General features: G+C 42.0%; 1 protein-coding gene across 8 annotated transcripts in view; it reads right to left on the bottom strand.

Annotated features, from left to right (window-relative positions):
* ELMO1 (engulfment and cell motility 1) overlaps window positions 1-17,269 on the bottom strand; it is a 516,082-nt gene that overhangs the window by 420,625 nt on the left and 78,188 nt on the right. For 7 of the 8 annotated variants that reach the window (XM_017670942.3, XM_017670934.3, XM_037027353.2 and 4 more), the window contains one exon: window positions 6,607-6,760. In XM_017670942.3, the coding sequence (XP_017526431.1) occupies window positions 6,607-6,684 (78 nt within the window). In that variant the 5' untranslated portion in view covers window positions 6,685-6,760. Of the gene's footprint in view, window positions 1-6,606; window positions 6,761-6,986; window positions 7,131-17,269 lie in introns of those variants that run through there. The other variant, XM_017670951.3, reaches the window with a different exon arrangement.

Raw genomic sequence — 17,269 nt, 5'->3', positions numbered from 1 at the left:
AAAACCATGTGTCTCTGGAAGTCACACCATTAGTTGATTAACAGGTGCATGGGCCATGATGTGTGCATCCGCTCAAATCAGGCCGGGATTAATGGTGGGAACTATTAAGTAGAGGCATAAGAGATGGAGAAACTCAAACAGAACAAGGTCAAATAAGTCAGAGGAAGACAAATACTACAGAATATAACTTATGTGTAGAATCTAAAAAAAAAGTCATTCATAGAAACAGAGAGTAGAAAAAGTGGTTACCAGAGACTGGGGGTTGTAGGAAATGGTGAGAGGTTCATAAAAGTGTACAAACTTTCACTTAAAAGATGATAAGGCCTAAGGATCTAATGTGTAACATGGCGACTGTTGCTGAGAACGGCATTGTATCAAAATTTGCTAAGAGACTAGAACTTAAATGTTCTCACCAAAAGAAGAAGGAAGCGGAGGAGAAGGAGAAGGAGAAGCAGAAAGAGAAAAGAAGAGGAACAGGAAGAGGAAGAAGAAGAAAAATACATGAAGCAATGGATATGTTAATTAATTCAATGAGGGAATCCATTCACAATATATTCATATATTAAATCACCACGATATACACTCTAAATATCTTATATTTTTATAGGTCAGTTATACCTCAATAAAGCCAAAATGAATTTAGACTTTTTTTAAAAAGAACTACCATACATCCTTATGATTAGTAGAAACTTCCTGGGCTTTAGTTTACACAGAGATAGATTCAAATCAGTAGCCTCCTAACTGTGTGATCTTAGGCAAATGAATGAACCTCTGAACAGTTATGAACTAGCAAGTCTAAAGCCTGCCTTGTTAGGCTGTAGTAAGGAGATGAAATATTCTGTGCAGGGAGGGCGCTTAGCTTACTGCCTGGTACTTTGTATGGGCTGACAGATGGTACATGCTATTATGACTATTCTTACTATTTTTATTATTATGTACAGAATGAGCAAAACTCTGATGTCAAGCACTAAAACTTAAAGGTGCTTTATGCAATGATGAGCTTTAAGAAGGTTTGGGGTAAATCAAATTTATACATACTGAATTATATCTTAAATATAGTACAGATATAAGATAGTTGAGAGAAAACTGCAGGCAATTATTTTGTACATGTGTGCCTGAAAACACATGCATCTATGTTTCTTTTAGGGAAATAAAATCCCAAACCGTATGTGGGGAGGAGGTGTTATTGTAATGTTTGTGTTTGAAGAATGGAGAATACCAACGTTTCATTCTTATCTTTCCTGTTCACAGTGTAAACCTAAAGTAGACACACAGACACAGAGATCAGTGTGATGCGCCACATGATACAAATGTATGTAAGACACAGGCTGACTACCGGGAGCTCATAATCTACTTTGAAATATGTGGACACATTAAAAAAAATGAAAACAGCATTTTAAAAAATGAAAATAACATTATATGCCGATTATATTAACTGAAAATAAAAGTCACAGGCAAAGAAAATGGCATAAGAAATGAGAAGGAAAGAGAAGCAGCTGCATTGTAACATGCTCAAAAACAGTGTGAATACAAAGAAGGTTCTCTGCAGTGCTTAGGAAAGCCAGTATTTAGAGGCGTGGATGGCTGAAGAGAAGGCAGGAGATGGAATCTGAGATAGAGTATCAGCAGTGAACACACAGACCAGAGGACTGAGCATTGAGGTTGCCGCGGATTTAGAAAAAAGGAGATAGACATGGAACCATGAAGGAAATTCACACAAACTAATCTGACAAGGAGGAGGAATCTCAGAACTGAAGCTTAAAGAGGGGAAGAGGGAGTTTCAAGAAGATGGGAATGAGCAGCTTTGCCAAGGGTAAACGAGGCGGAGGCCGATCGAGGTGCAGCAGAGACCACTTGACTTAGCAAACTGAAAGGTGTCAGTGCCATCAAAGCAGGCAGCTCTAGAGGGAGGAAAATTGTTGTTCGTTCTAAGATGAAGTAGATACTGAAGCAAGATAGGTGCCCTATGCTGACAACATCTGTTAGCTTGGACTGGAAAGACACAAACCCAGTGACATGCTAGCAGGAGAGTTACTAGGTCAAGGGGAGGACTTTCCAAGGCAGGAAGAGAAGAGCTTACTGCTGACGGCGGAGGAGAAAAGAACAAATGAAGAGGATATTAATGGGCAAAGCCTTAGGTAAGGGAAAGGATGGGTTAAAACAGGTACGGCAAAAGAGAGGTGGGGTTGGGACAGGCTGAATGCCCTGGTAATAAAGTAGGACCACCTCTTCCCTCCTCTGTTAGCAGTGATAAAAACAAGACAGGATGTCAGGAGACAAATGCAGCACACGATCCAGGAAGGCAGGCAAACACATAGCAGAGAAGGCCTGAGGCCCAGGTGGGAGGGGCGGCTTTCTGGCCCTCCCAGTACTCCCTGGAAAGAAGGTGTGAGGGCAGGGCAGACGCAGGAGAAAACAGAGGCCTGAAGAGCACGTGTACGGAGCAGAAGAGCTGCTGCCCAGAAGGCTGATGAGCAGCCAAAACATGGAAGAAAATATCGTCAAGTGCGAGGGAGCCAGTGAATATTCCACAGCAGGTACTGGCTGCATGTCCAGATAGCACTGTTCCCTTATTACTAGGTAATGCCTCTCACTTAGCCTTTAATTTTTTTCTCCTTTATAACGATGAAAAACATCAGGCAGAGAAAGAAGGAGAAAGGGGGAAAACTGTTCATGAAGGAAGGCAGGTAACAAGGAAACAGCACTCATTTTCTAAGCTAATGAGAAATTCCTCAGACTAGCAGCAGTAATGGCTGCCTTGGTGGGGCAATTATTCTGAGCCAGGCAATGTCCTGCATTCTTTTCATACTTTGATCTTCACAACAATCAAATAAGTAGAAATTGCTACCTAACTTTACAAGATAAAGTCATGAAGGCTCAAAAGGCTAACTGGGCTTCCCACAGAAATGGGGGCTCCAATGCTCACCCCAGGTTTAAATGCCCCAGAGCCTGTACTGTGTCTGTCGGACCACACCACCTCTGAGCAGATGCCTCCTGTCAAAGTGCTGGGGGCTCTACACCCTTGCTGAGAAATATGCTGTTCTGTGAGCAGTGAAGTTAACAAGAACAGAGGATGGGAGCCTTCCAGGCTCAGTGTGTCCAGGCAGCCACCTACCCTCAGCCCCAAGCGACTCCCGAGGTTGAACCAAACAAAAGACCATGAAGGCCAGAGCAAAAACCACAAATGAACAAGCTAGTTGAAGGCTCTTTCAAGGGCCACATAGGATACAGCAAACTCCACCTTTAAAAGCTCCTAGGGGGCTTTTCCTGCTGAGCAGAAACAGAATTGTCTCCTCAAAACTGAGCAAGTCCACCCCGAGCAGACATCCTCTCGAACCCAACAAGCATCAGAGCAACACTGAGCAGAAATGATCCCCACCCAGGAAGCTCTCTCTCAGTTATTAATTTAATCTCCATTTATTAAATAAGGACTGGCCACCACGCAGCAGAGAAAGAGCACTCCACGATGGGCACCTCACAGGCTCAAGCCTGTTTCTCACAACGTAAGGGGAGATTCATCACAAACCAGGCCCCATCCTCACTGGCAGAATCAAAATCCCTGCATCTGAGCTGGGAATGTGCATTTTTCACAAGCTCCCTGGGTAATCCTTGGGCACACTCAAAGCTGAGAAACACCAGTTTAAACTCTCCCTGTACTTCTCCAGATGGCGCAGGAGGCCTACAATGTAGTCAAATGTTTAAAAGCTCAGTCTTCAGAGAGTCTCGCTGATAGGCAAATCACTCTCAATATCTGCATTTGTAAAACCAGATCATCACCAAGAATGAGACAAGGCAATGTCGTGTGCTTCCTGATAGAATGCCCCAAGAAGGACACATTCTCTCTCCGGCATTCCTGTCAAACATGCAAAACCTGAAATCTAACTGGGAGGAAACATCAGAGAAACCCTCACTGAAGGACATTGCAAAAAAGCTGTCCTGTGTTCCGCGGAGCTGTCAAGGTCATAAAAGATAAACACAAAGATCCCATGCCAGGTCACCGGAGATCAGAGAGACACGACAATAAATGTAATACATGATCTTGGAGAAAGATCAGACCATGGGGAAAATACCTTTACAGGACTTCCCTTTCTCAGGACAACTGATGAAACTTGAGTATGAATTGTGGACTTAGGGTGAGATGATAGTGTTGAACTAATGTTCAATTGCCTGGTTTTTATAAAAAGACTCCAGTTATGTAGGAGAATGATTTTGTTCTTTGGAAAGACACACTATACTGAGTATTTAGGGGCAAAGGAGAATGAGGATGATGCCTTTAAACCACGCTCAGTGGTTCAGTGAAAGGATATGTATTAAAAAATAAAGAAAGCAACAGAGCAATGAAGCAAAGTGTTAATTGCTGGTGAATCTGGATAAATAGAACAAATAGGTTCTTAATACCATTCTTGCCATTTCTCTGTGTTTGAAATTGTGTTGAAACAAAGTTACTCCTTAAAACCATCAGGTCATACAAAACAAGGAAAGACTGAGAAACTGTCACAGACTGGAGGGGACTAAGGACACATGACAACTATATTCCAGTGTGTTTGGTGCTCCTGGATTGGATCCTGGAAGAAGAAAAGGGCATTAGTGGCAAACTGGTCAAATCACAATAACATTTGTAGTTTAGCTACTAGTAACGTACCGTTGTTAATTTCTTAGTTTTGGGAAATGTACATTTATATTAAGACATTAACATTAGGGGAAACTGAAGGGTTTAATGGGGACTCTCTACACAATATTTGAAATTTTTCTGTAAATCTGAAATTGTTCCAAAATAAAAAGATCCTTTTTCTAAAAAACCACTAAGACACACATACAAAGGCCATCCCAAGAGCAGGAATAGGACACTGACTGCACAGGCCCCTAGGTGTGTATCAGGAGTGGCTATCTTAGAGCAGAAGTTCCCAAATACCCTGGCACCATGGTAGAATTAAAAGGGAAGAGTTTATCTGAACCACTGACTTAGAGTCTCCTGGGATGGGGTCCCAGAGAACACTGAAATGCCCCAGGTGGTTCTGAGGAGGACTCGGGCTTGGGCACCAAGTACCCAGCTCAGCACTTCTCAGACTCAAGGATATACAGGAATCCTCTCGTTAACATGCAGACTCTGGGTCAGGAGGTCGGGGGAGGGGCTGAAACCCTGCATTTCTCATGAACTCCCAGATGCCCAAGCAACTGGTCCTCAGTGCCCCATGTGGAGAAGGCAAAGCTACAAGACAGAAGAGGCCTGCATCCATGACACTGGGGCACTGTGCCAGCCCAGATGGCCATGTGAATGTGAAAGGCAACTGTCTCACGAGGTTGAAACAGAAGCCATTGTTTTCTTAAGTTATGGCCAAACCTAATCCTAACTACATATAGTCGGCACCAAGCAGTCCCACACATATTTTAATGAAAAAATCAACTCCTGTCTTCTCTCAAACAGCATGCACAAACATATAAACATCTGATGCCTGATACAAGTGTATATAAAACTACTGGGCTGGCTCCTCTACCTACATAGGCAGCTCCTAGAGTCACACAAAAATTACATCAGAGAGTAGTTAAAATGGCAATGGTATTTTGGACCGATGACATCTTTTTGGGCAACAATCCTAAAAATTTACCCTTTATTACATTCACGTTCAAGTTCAACTAATTCTGACTTGAACTCTATAATTTATTTGAATGAGTCCTTTGATCCATGCCATGCCATATAACTCTTGCAGAGGTCTTCAACCAGATAATAAAATTTGACCAGAACAACAAGTATAGACCGTAAGCATACAATAGTATCAAGAACATAAATAAACAGTGGAGTTGCTATGGTACCCTAATTTTGAAAAGGTAGAAAGCCGTCTACATCCCTATATTATGGGTTTTATAAAACCTTAAGTGTACATTTCAGCCCTTTTTTTTCCTTAAATCATTTGCTCTAGAACAACAAAAGTAGTTTTCCTGAGATAACCTGTATTCAAATAGTAAATGAGAACTATACCTGTAAGATTGTCAAGATCCAAGCTAAAGGATGCCTTTGTAGGTAAAACCATTTTTTAAATCTGCTCGATATTCTTTTCATTCAGTAAATATTTACTTAGTATTTAATGCATGCCAGACAATAACCTAGACACACAGTGCATCCTGCACTGATAATAAAATTACAATTGGCTGGGATCCAAGACTGAGCCCCTCCATACTAATTCATTATCAAGCTGTTAATGTCTGCTTCTGCAAAAATCGATGAGGAAACTGATTCAAAAAATTAAATTTTGTGTTGCCTATGATAAAATAATCTGCACCTATTCATAAGTCCCTGCCAGGCAGGGCTGGGACAATCTCCCCTGTGTCAGCTGCCAGGAACTCAGGCCATTTGTGCCTCCCGCCTCCCTCACAGCTTCAGACACAAACCCTGTATTGACAAAATCCCTTAGATGCTAGACAAGTATAAAAACTCCATCCATCGCCACCATGTGTAGTACAGAAATCAAACTGCACTGCAACTATTACTGCACATTTTTCAACACAGCCAGAGAAAGAAAGGGAAAAAAAGCACTATCCGAAGTCTGAAAATTCCAGAATAGGAAGAAAACTGAAAATACCTGCCAAACTGCTGCCGGCATTACTAACCTGATCTATTTCCATGAGTTTAGGGTAGGCTCCCGGCCATTCTATGGCCACCTTGACGATGTCCGCAGGTGGAGGCATTGTAAACCCCCAAGAATGTCCAGAGCCAGTGGAACTGGGCTCCTACAGTGTAGACAGCCGCTGCACGTGTCTATACCTAGACAAAAAGAGAAAAAAAGTCACTCGGCAGATGCATGGCGAATTCTGCTTCATCACTTCCTGTTTTCACTGGTGGTTTTAGGTACAAGAAATGGCTCCGGGTGCAGAAGACACAGGGCGCCAACTGTACCACCCGCCGTTCCTGAGGAGAGAGGACAGATGAGGGGAAGGTGCCAACGCCCTGGAGTCAAAGTGGTGCCGAAGAGAGAAATCTTGTCCCTTACCCCGGAGTTCTGCTCCAAAGGCTACCTGGGGTCTGAATGAGCTGGGCTCACTGTGTCCAAAGATGCACATCAACCCCTCGTGCTCAACAGCCTCCGGAAGGACAGATTGCCCAGGAAGTCATGTCAGGAAGCAGCATTTCTTCAAAGTGTTTTCTGTGTGTCACAAATAGAGCTCTGCACTATAGCAACCAGGATATCATGAGGAAAAAGAAATGCCCCAAGGTTCATACACATACACACACACACTCTTTCCCCAAGGCCAGTTCACACAATACGCCTTTGGGATGGGGGGTGGATACTACTGCATTCAGAGCAGAACTTGAATTCTCATTGTAATGAATTGTGTTGCTTACACAAAGAAAGCAAGATTATCCTCTGCCACCTCTCCCAGAATAACCCATTTCTTTAAGGATGACTTTTTTTGACTTAGTATTTCTGAACAGGTAAAAGATTCACATTAATCAAAACTGGAATGTGTGTGTGTGTGTGTGTGTGTGTATGAAGACATGCAGTGTAGCATCTCCTTCCTCCCAAAGTCACACACCTACCCAAAATCCACTTTTACCCTCTCTCCCTCCAGCTACCCACCATTATTAGTTCTTGCGTATCCTTCCAGAGTTCTCTCATGTATAAAAGACAAATGGAAAAATATATTACACTTTCTCCTTTCTTTATATAAAAGGCAGCATTTCACGTCTTTTTTCATTTTGTGTTATCTTCTAAACCTTTCTGTGTTAGTACAAATAGAGCATCCTGGTTCCTTTTACAGCTACATAGTAGTTCTTTGTATGGAAATACCCTTGCTGATGAACCAGTCCTCTGCCATGGACCCTGAATGATTTCTTATCTTTAACTATTATAAACAAGCTATGGTGAACAAACTTATGCATACATCATTTTGCACATGTACAAGTACATCCTTATGACAGATTCACAGAAGTGAAATTGCTGGGTCAAAGAGCATATGCAATTTTAAATTTTGATGACCAGTTCAAAATATCCCTCTACAGAAGTCATATCAATCTACATTCCCTCTAGCAATGGATGAGGCTGCCAGTTTACACATGGCTTCACCAACAGATTGAACTTTTATACACCTGATGCACTGAAAAAATATATTTCAATGTACTTTTAATGTGTATTTCTCTTACTTTGAGTAAGGTTGAACATAAAGAAGCAAAGTCCCATGTCCACTTTTCTGTGAACTGTCCAAATCCTTTGCCCCTTTTTTATTGGGTTCTTGGTCGTCTTCTTAGAAATGAATCTAAAAATCTGTATGAACATTCTAACCAAACATGTGCTTTTGTTTCTCTGTCAGACCAGAGCAGGCCTTGTCAGTTATGATCCCATATGTCAATGGCAGTTGGACATAGTACTGAGAAGATAGAGATAGCAGACTTAATAATGGCAGCCTCAACAACAGAGGCACTTATAGAAATAATTAACTTCACCAGAGTTTTGACAAGGAAAGGAAATGAACCAAAACAAAACTGCTGTTCTTTGCCAAGGATGATACAAGGAAGCCTGCTACAAAGCTAATCAGTGCCAACCAAACAAATCTACAATGCAGTGGTTCGGTCCCTCATTCAACAAGTAATTACTGAGCCCTGCTCTCTGCCAGGCCTATTCTTGGAGCTGGAGATATAGCAACAAATTTAGATGTTAGATGTCATCAAAGGATATGGAGAATCTGAAGCATGTGTGTATATCTGCATGGGAGAGGCAAGAGTACAATTTTAAATAGGGAAATTAGAGAAAGCTTCACTGAGAAGGCAGCATTTGAATAAAGACCTATGACAGGTTAGGAGATGAGCCATGAGAAATAGGGAGAAATCATATCACAGGCTAAGGGAACAGCATGTGCAAAGGCCCTGAGACAGGAGCACACCTGGTATGTTCTTGAAACAGGCAGGTGGCAGAAGCTTAGTAAGTAAGGGTAAAAGTAATAAGGGAATGAGTTTCAATAGCTGTTGGGTCATAACTTAGTAGGTTCATTCACTGTGCTCTTGGTCCTCCTAGACACTCCTACCATGCATCTTAGTTCGTGACTTGTAAGGAAGAAAATCCATGCCCATGCCCATCTATTCAGAGTATAAATTAGTATACCTTTCAAGAGTAACTGTACCAAAAGTCTTAAAATTTTGTATTCTTTTTCAGCAATTTTACTTTTCTAGGATGTTTCCTCTAGAAATTATTATTAACTTAACCACAACAAGGGCAACTGCTATTTTGGTTATGATTCCCCAAATTTCAAGACACTGAATATTCAACAACAGGGACTTATTAAATAGTTACTGAGCCTCATATGTGCAAAAACAACCAGACAATCTGTACCGGGGGCTTCTTCATAATCTGTACCCTCTTGTATTTGCTTAACAATTCTAAGGACAATGTATTATATCTGTACCATGTCACTTCAATTCTGGATCCAGATTCAATTAAATACCACAGAATATGAATGATAAAAACAAACTCTAATGTAAAAACAAGACTGTGTGACTATCAGGTAACACTATTCAAAACAAAGAACACACAATCTTGGAGGTCAAGAAAATAGATAATTAAAATTAAAATGCATTTTGAGTACCCTCCTCCCATCTCTATACAAAATAGTCTAGAATTACCCTGAAAGAGGTCATCTAACCATCTGGGAATCAAAGGCCAAGGGTGCTTTTCTTCCCCTTTAACTGGTATTTGTTTCTCAAGGCTGTTCGACAAACCTGTCAAACAGGTGAGAATACAATAATGTGGCTCTCCCGGCATCTTCGTGGAGAATCAGATAAGAGTAGTGTACAAAACAGCCCCTGAGAGAGCAGAGAGGCTGGGGGGCATCGCAGGGATTTCATGTCACCGACCCCCACCGAGCTCAACTAGACCTGGCCACTCCTCCCCACATAAACCAGCAGGAGGCATGAGGAGCCCACGGGTGGCGTCAGGTGTACGACTGCAGAGTGAGTAATCCCGTCCACCTCGTTACCCTCAGAAGTCACTTTTTATCCTCTTGAATTTATCTTTCCATGAAGGAACAGTTAGCTCTCAAGGCTTCTATATATAGTCATTGTCGCTTCTGATGAAATTTAGGGAAGGAAGTTTCTAGTTTAGGCTTCCAACGCCTAGCAGTTATTGTCTGGAACCACAGTCCTTTGTTGGGGGACTGTCCTCTGTACTGAAGGGGGGTTAGCAGCATCCCTGTCCTTTACCCTCTAGAGGCCAATAGTTCCCCTCAGTTGTGACAATAAGAAATGTCTCCAAACATTGCCAAATGTCGTCTGAGGAACAAAACCCCCTAGTTAAGTTGTAAGCTAGCAAGTCCTCTAGGACTTGCATGTTGAACAACAACATGCAGGCCCAAGCGTGATCAGGCGTGACCAAGGTGGAAATTCATTTTTAAATCTTCAAGAAATTGGCTCTCCAGGTGTCCTTGCTTTCCCCAGCACAGTCCTCGGGGCACTTGATGCTTCTGTTCAAGTCCTCCCCACTACACCTGGAGCACTGGGAGGGCAGGACCACACCCCAGTCACAGTTAGATGACCAGGAAATGGCAGGCATGTCATTTTGCTGAGTGCATCCTCTTCATGGCCCACATCTCATCTCACTGTCAGCATCTCATCAGAGCTACCAGCAGTAAAACTGGGTCTAATGTTATCAAAATCACCCAGTAAATATGAGCTACAAGAATTTTTCTGTAAACAGCCCGCTATAATTCTTATGCAAACTAAGATTTAAGAACCAAGAAAGTTTACGTACTTGGCTAGCATTGCAACCAGTCTGCCTTGTAAGACAAGTATCAAGTCCAAGGAGACTACTAGGGGAAGGGTGGAGAATTATACCATGCTGTGCTTGCCTGCTGATTGATTTAGTTCATTCCACTGTTAACATTAAGATTCTACAATCTTAATATGCATGTCAAATGGCTTGCTTTTGGTTGGGTGAATTAAATAAGATAAAGAAGTCACTTTTTACTTGGGAGTTAATTACTAAAGTCCACATGTCAGTTAGAAGTGATTCTATAACTCCTGAGCAAGCTGAAATTTTCTTTATCATTCTGCTGAATGTCTCCTTCTTAGCTTAGCTTTGGGTCACATTTCCAAGACAACAGAGAGAAACCGCTCTTGATTCCCATCTAGAAATCTTTCTACATTGACACATTGTTCTCTACCCAAAGTTCTTGTGCATGTCTCTGTGCTTGAAGCTAACATCACTGTAGTCCCTTAAAGATCTGTTACATCTCTACATGTTTTTCCAGGCAGCTTGATTAGGTCTTAGGTTTTTAGCAAGTTCCCAAATACCTGATCCTTTTTTTTTTTTTTGCTTTCTGCATTTCACATACCATTTTAGCTTTGGGTCATTGTAATGGTTTTAAACCCTTTTATTCTATTTTTAGTCTTTCTGTTATACCAGCAAACCCTATTAAGAGAGAGAGCAAAAAAATCAAGCCTATAAGGAGGTTTCTATAGGAGTCACGTAATGGAAAAACTAGCCTGCTGGCCCTGGTGAACTGTGTGCCCCCACAACTGCACTGAAGAGCCTGACAGATGGGCCAGTAGAAATCAAAAGGCAGATCAATGGGAAAGAAACACCAAACAGCTGGAGAAATGATTTGCTTCAGCTCCTCTGTCCCTTTCTTCTCTTTCCTAGGGGAGTTGTCCTCTGCCCCACTGGCCATAATTATCTCATGATGACAGATAATAGGTTTATAATGATTATAGGGATAGTGGGGAGGGAACTGCTAGGTCCACATTTTAAATGTTGAGGGTTCCTTGTAGAAAAAGAAATAGACAACATTGCCCCTTGGCATTCAGTTTAGTTAGAGAGGGAAAGTACCCTTGCAGTGGCACTCCATGGAAAGCACACTTTCATTCACTCTGTATTATGTACAGCAGGGAAAGCAAACATCTTTCTTCAAGCCTCTTAGGTTTAGTACCTGGGGATTGCAAATTAAACCAAAAAAAAGAAAGATTAACAGGAGAGGGAAAAGAATTTATTCATGCAATGCACACACATGCAGGAGAATGCAGTGATGAGTAACTCAAAGGGGTCATTAGAATTTGGAGCTTATATAGCATCTTAACAAGGGGCATAAGTTGTGGAAAACTGACTAGGAAACATGTTGTTTAGTAAGGTTTGCTATGCAGTCTCAAGACTTCTTAGGTGGTAACAGTTGACTCTGGAGTAGTTCTCTTCCTGGTTTGGAGGAGGAGAGCACCTTTTCAAATGGAAATTTCCTTTACAAAAGAAAACTCTGCCTTTTAAGTAGAAGGGAGAAGAGCGGAGAGCTCCTCCTGTGTTTCTGCATTTCTTTCAGCTCAAAATAATCCTTAATGAAAAGTGGCATATTTTGAGTTGGCATCTTCTGATCTCTTTCAACTACTCAGTCTTCCCTGAGCTCTCCAGTTTTCATGCCTTTCATAGTACACTGTGCCTCAGCAAAGCCCTCAAGAAATAGACCTGGATAAAAGTTTTGCTCTCCTCATCTTTGCACATCCTTTTTATTCCAAACTGACTGATAATGTCTCAATGCCTTACTGTCTAGACCCCAAAATACAGTAAGGGACACATGCTGTCAGTATGACATACTCAGAAAGTTGTGATCATCCAGGCTTGCTGACCCCTATCTTTGTTCTCTTTTAAAACACATATCAGAAAGGGACAGATGTGTTCCTCTTTACAAGTCACATAGATGAGCAATGACTGCCAGAGAGGACAGTGAAGCCTGGGTAGTGGACATGTGCCCTTTGCACTGGAGGGTCCAGATGAGTCGATACATGATGGGGGCACTATTTCAGATTCTCTGTCCCCAGTAGGGAACTGGTGGCCATTCTGAGAGCAGCAGAGGTCCAAGGAGGAAGCTTTACGGCTTTAGAAATGGAGGAATACTGTGCAAGACATAAATGCTCAGGAGAAAGTGAAGAAAAGAAAGAACTAAATCAAATGCCGTTACCCGATATTCCATTTACATATATGTTGTTGACAAAAGCCTCATATGGTCCTCTTAGTAATCACTTGGCCCACTTACTTGCCAGGTGGGGATATATGCTATTGGCTACCAGAGCTTTACAATATGTGGCAAACTTGCAGAGAAAAGTCTTTGCTTTCACAGCATCTTGAATTGTCATCATGGAAATTATGGGACATTGGCAGAAAAGGGTGGGGACAGGAGCTGATGGCAGGCACTAGACAGGGTACCTGAAATGCACGTCTCACTCCTCACCCCAGCCCCAGTGACAGCTGGCACTCAATGCAGTACATGAATGAAGACACTGAATCTTACAGAATTGAAAAGCTTCCCCCAAATATGTACATACTCTAGAGGTAAAAGAGGCCTTTCTAACACGATGCCTATTATGGCCTATTGTGTTCCCCTCTAAAATTCAGATGTAGAAAGTTCAACCCCAAGTATCTAGAATATGACTGTATTTGGAGATTGGGCCTTTAAAGACATAATTAAGTTAAAATAAGGTCATTAGGGAGGGCCTGAATCACATCTGACTAGTATCCTTATAAGGAGAGGAAATTTGGACAGAGACAGGTACAGAGAGAGGACCATTTGAGGACACAACAAGATGACAGTCATCTACAAGCTAAGCAGAGAGGCATCTGAGGTCCAACCCTGAAGACACCTTGGGCTCAGACATCTAGATCCCAGAACTGTGAGACAATAAATTCCCATTCTTTAAGCCACCCAGTGTGTGGTACTTTGTTAGGGCACCCTAGCAAACAAATGCAACCCCAAAGAAAGAAAACATAAGGAGGGGGCTAATGATTTAATGCAAAGATGCTTAAAATCTCCTGCATTCCACAAGGCAGTAAAAATTTAAAGACCAGTAACAATCAAGAAAATATCTGCAGCAGCTGTGATCCAACCTGGAATAAATAGCCTTAATAGTGATCTTATAAATTTGCAAGGAAGGACACTTGTAGAAGCAAAGGAAAAAAAAACACAGCAAGCCACAGAAGAGGAAATGTATGATCAATAAATACTAAAAAAGGTCACCCTTAATAATAGTAAGAGAAATGCAAATTGACACAACACAGACCTTTTCATCTGTCAGATTGGTAAGAAATAAATGTTGATTGATTGGTGAGAATGTAGGCAAAATAATACTCCCATACATTGGTGCCATCAAGAAAAAAAAGTAAAAGCAAAAGCCCTTAGAAATAAGTAAAATTAATTTATTATTAATCTACAAAAGGCAAAGAAATACATTTAGCCATTAGAAATCAGTTCTCATGAAAGCACTTAAAGAGGGTTTTTTAAACATGGCACTATTGACATTTTGGATCAGATCTTTGCTGTGGGGCTCATCCTGGGCTCTGTGGGTGTTTAGCAGGAGCCCTGGCCTCTACCCACCAGATGCCAGGTCAAGTGATCTCTTCTAAATGTGAGACAATCAAAATGTCCCCAGACACTGCCGAATGCCCCTTAGGGGACAAAAACCACACCTGGTTGAAAACCAGGGCACTAAGTAGACTGATTCAAATCTTGCTTTTCTAAAAAACTTAACTTATATAGACCAACTTTACAAAGTGGGTGTTAAAAATACAATATTTTAACTGTAAGAAGAGGAAAGGAAATGTAGAGCAAGGATCCACTGAAGAAATAAAAATATTTTTTATCAAAGTTGCTAAAACCAACAGGAAAGGGAATGGATGTGAAAACATGAATGCCCTGACACCACCCAAGGGCACCTTTTCACTCTGCACTTCTCCCTCCCACGGGAGAAATTTGTAGCTTTGGTTCCTGTCAATCTAGCGAACTTTTCCATCTCTTCGTCCCTTCCCACTGGCCGCTGTCCAAGGGTGGGCAGATGGCCAGGCCTGGTCAGCGACAGGGCCCCTCTCCCAGGGCAACAGTGAGTGGACAAGGGACAGACACGTGGCCCAAGCAGATCAACTTCTGGGGAGTCACCTGTGAAGCCCGGAAGGAAAGCATTCTCTTTCTGTGGGGAGTCGTTGACCTGCAGCTGTCGGCAGCCATGTCCCACAGGTGGGAAGGGCAGTGGGCACTAGGCAATAGGAAGGAACGGGGCAAGGAGAAGCGAAGGAACGCCGGGGAGAGACAGGAGAGAGGAAGAGGACAGCCTCCAGCTCCTAACTCTCCCTTCCATTCTCTGAGCTACACTTACATTCCTTCTAGATCTATGAAACCTAAAAATTCTCCGTTATATGCTAAGTAAGTTTGGGTTATGTTTCTGTCACTTCAAATGGGAAAACTCCTAACCAGAGCAGCAATCCTACCATATCTGTTTACTACCCTGAGTTATAGTCCTTTGAGAGATGACTGGAATGCACAACACACACGGAAGGTACACAATCCAGCCTTACAGCCAAGTGGGAATGATATTCTGCTCCCCATTTCTAGAGCTCAGATACCTGCATGTCCACATTTCTGATGGAGCCCTGTATGCCTGGGAAATGGCTTTCCTCTCCTGGGCTGCTGAAAGAAGTCACATATACATTTCAGGAATTAGTCTTAGTCTGGCCTTTCTCCCATAACACTGCTTACATTAATATTAATTAACATAATGCAAAAAGAAATCTCTTGTAAAACACTGAATGGAATAATGGCTAATACTGGGAACTAACCAGCTCACATACTATATACTTTGCATAACAACCTTCTGAACTAGGTGCCATTACTAAACCATTTTACAGACAAGGAAATTGAGATGCAGAGATATTAAGTAACTTGCCCCAAGTCACATACCCATGTATGAAGTCTAGCCAGAATTCAATCCACATCTGTCAGATTCCATAGCCATGTTTTTAATCACTATACCATATTTTGAAAAAGGTTATTTTACTATACAGGATATCTCAAGTTTTTATTGCAATATATGTGCACTGTGAGATCTTCATATATAATATATAATAGTTCCCAAATGTGTCTGTCCAGAAAATTCTCTGTTTTTAAAATTTTTTTCATGGAGCATCTTGTGGCCCTGGTTTCTCATGGACACACTTTGGGAAAGGATGCTTTGAGACCACTTGCCTTCTCAGTTTCTCAGGAAAAAAATAATTGCCAAATTGTCTTGGCCAAAAATGTTGTGGAAAGTGGCAGGGAAAACTCTTTTCTCTAGTCCCATATTGAATTATCATCACCTGCATCTATAGAATTATTTCCAGGAAAGCAGCCCAATTCTTTTGAGCAACTCTTTCCAATTCACATAGGTCAGCAAAATTCAATTAACTACAGCTTCTACTGTGCAAACTAGCAAAAGATTATATAGCAAAAGAAATAATATTTATGTTTGTGATAGCTTGAATCTGAAATTTCACCCTCTACTTTAAATCTTTGTATGTTGACTCAGGGCCTACAGCACATAAACCTCCCACAGCATGGCTCCATCCTGCCTCTGAACACTACCAGTGTATCCTTCCCTTCCAGCTGCATCACAGTGGCCCATCCCCACATACACACGCAGCACCTCTGTAAGTCAGACGTGGCAAACAGGTTCTCCACTAAGATCATGAACAGTCCCTCTGCAGCAGCAGCTGGTTGGAAGCACTGCTCAAAGAAGGTAACCCCACCCTGGCCAGGTCAGGATCAGTCTCCACACCTTATGCTACGGGTTCATATGAGTTTCCCTGGCGTAGAAATCATACATCTTATCTATCTTTATGCCTCCAGTCCAGACCAGATAGCATGACAAACAGCAACTCAATAAATATTGTTCAGACAAATGAATGAATAAATGAATGAATCACTCTTTCCTTAAAAGCAAATTCAGAGATTTTTTTCTTTTTTTAATGTGCAGGATTACTCAAGCCAATGACGCATTTTTTTAAATCCAGAATTCCTTGCACAGGAACCCTACAGGCACTTCTACAAGCAGCAGCTATTAATTTGCCCCATCGGATAGACATAGAAATGGAGGCGCTCAGAGGTGAGCGCAGGGCCTATTCCAGATTCATTTTCCTCCTGGAGAAATTCTGTCAAAAACAACATGAGACTTGAGCTGAGGTGCTGGTTCTCTTCGCTTCACTAGGAGCTCTCTCCCACTTTGGGATCTAGCATCTCAACTGGAAAGTTCATTGTTTTACAAACTAATGCACACACTTCCTCCCTTGTTCTGGTTTTTGGATATTTGCTTTTCAAATTCCTTTTCAGCTGTTGTAATGCCAGTGATTGCACCCCTCCTCCTGCCCTCATCTCCCCCAGCTCCCCAAGCCTGTCTCTCTGTGACGCATACTGACATTCTGCAGTGGAGGAGGCGAAGCTCCAGCCTGGTTCCCTATCTCAGAACCCAGACTCGAGGCCACAGGAAATGCTGGAGCGTTTC

This window comes from Manis javanica, chromosome 6 (genome assembly GCF_040802235.1).
Source record: "Manis javanica isolate MJ-LG chromosome 6, MJ_LKY, whole genome shotgun sequence".
Lineage (NCBI taxonomy): Eukaryota > Metazoa > Chordata > Mammalia > Pholidota > Manidae > Manis > Manis javanica.
The sequence above is the reverse complement of the archived record's forward strand: the minus strand, read 5'-3'. Positions and strand labels throughout refer to the sequence as shown.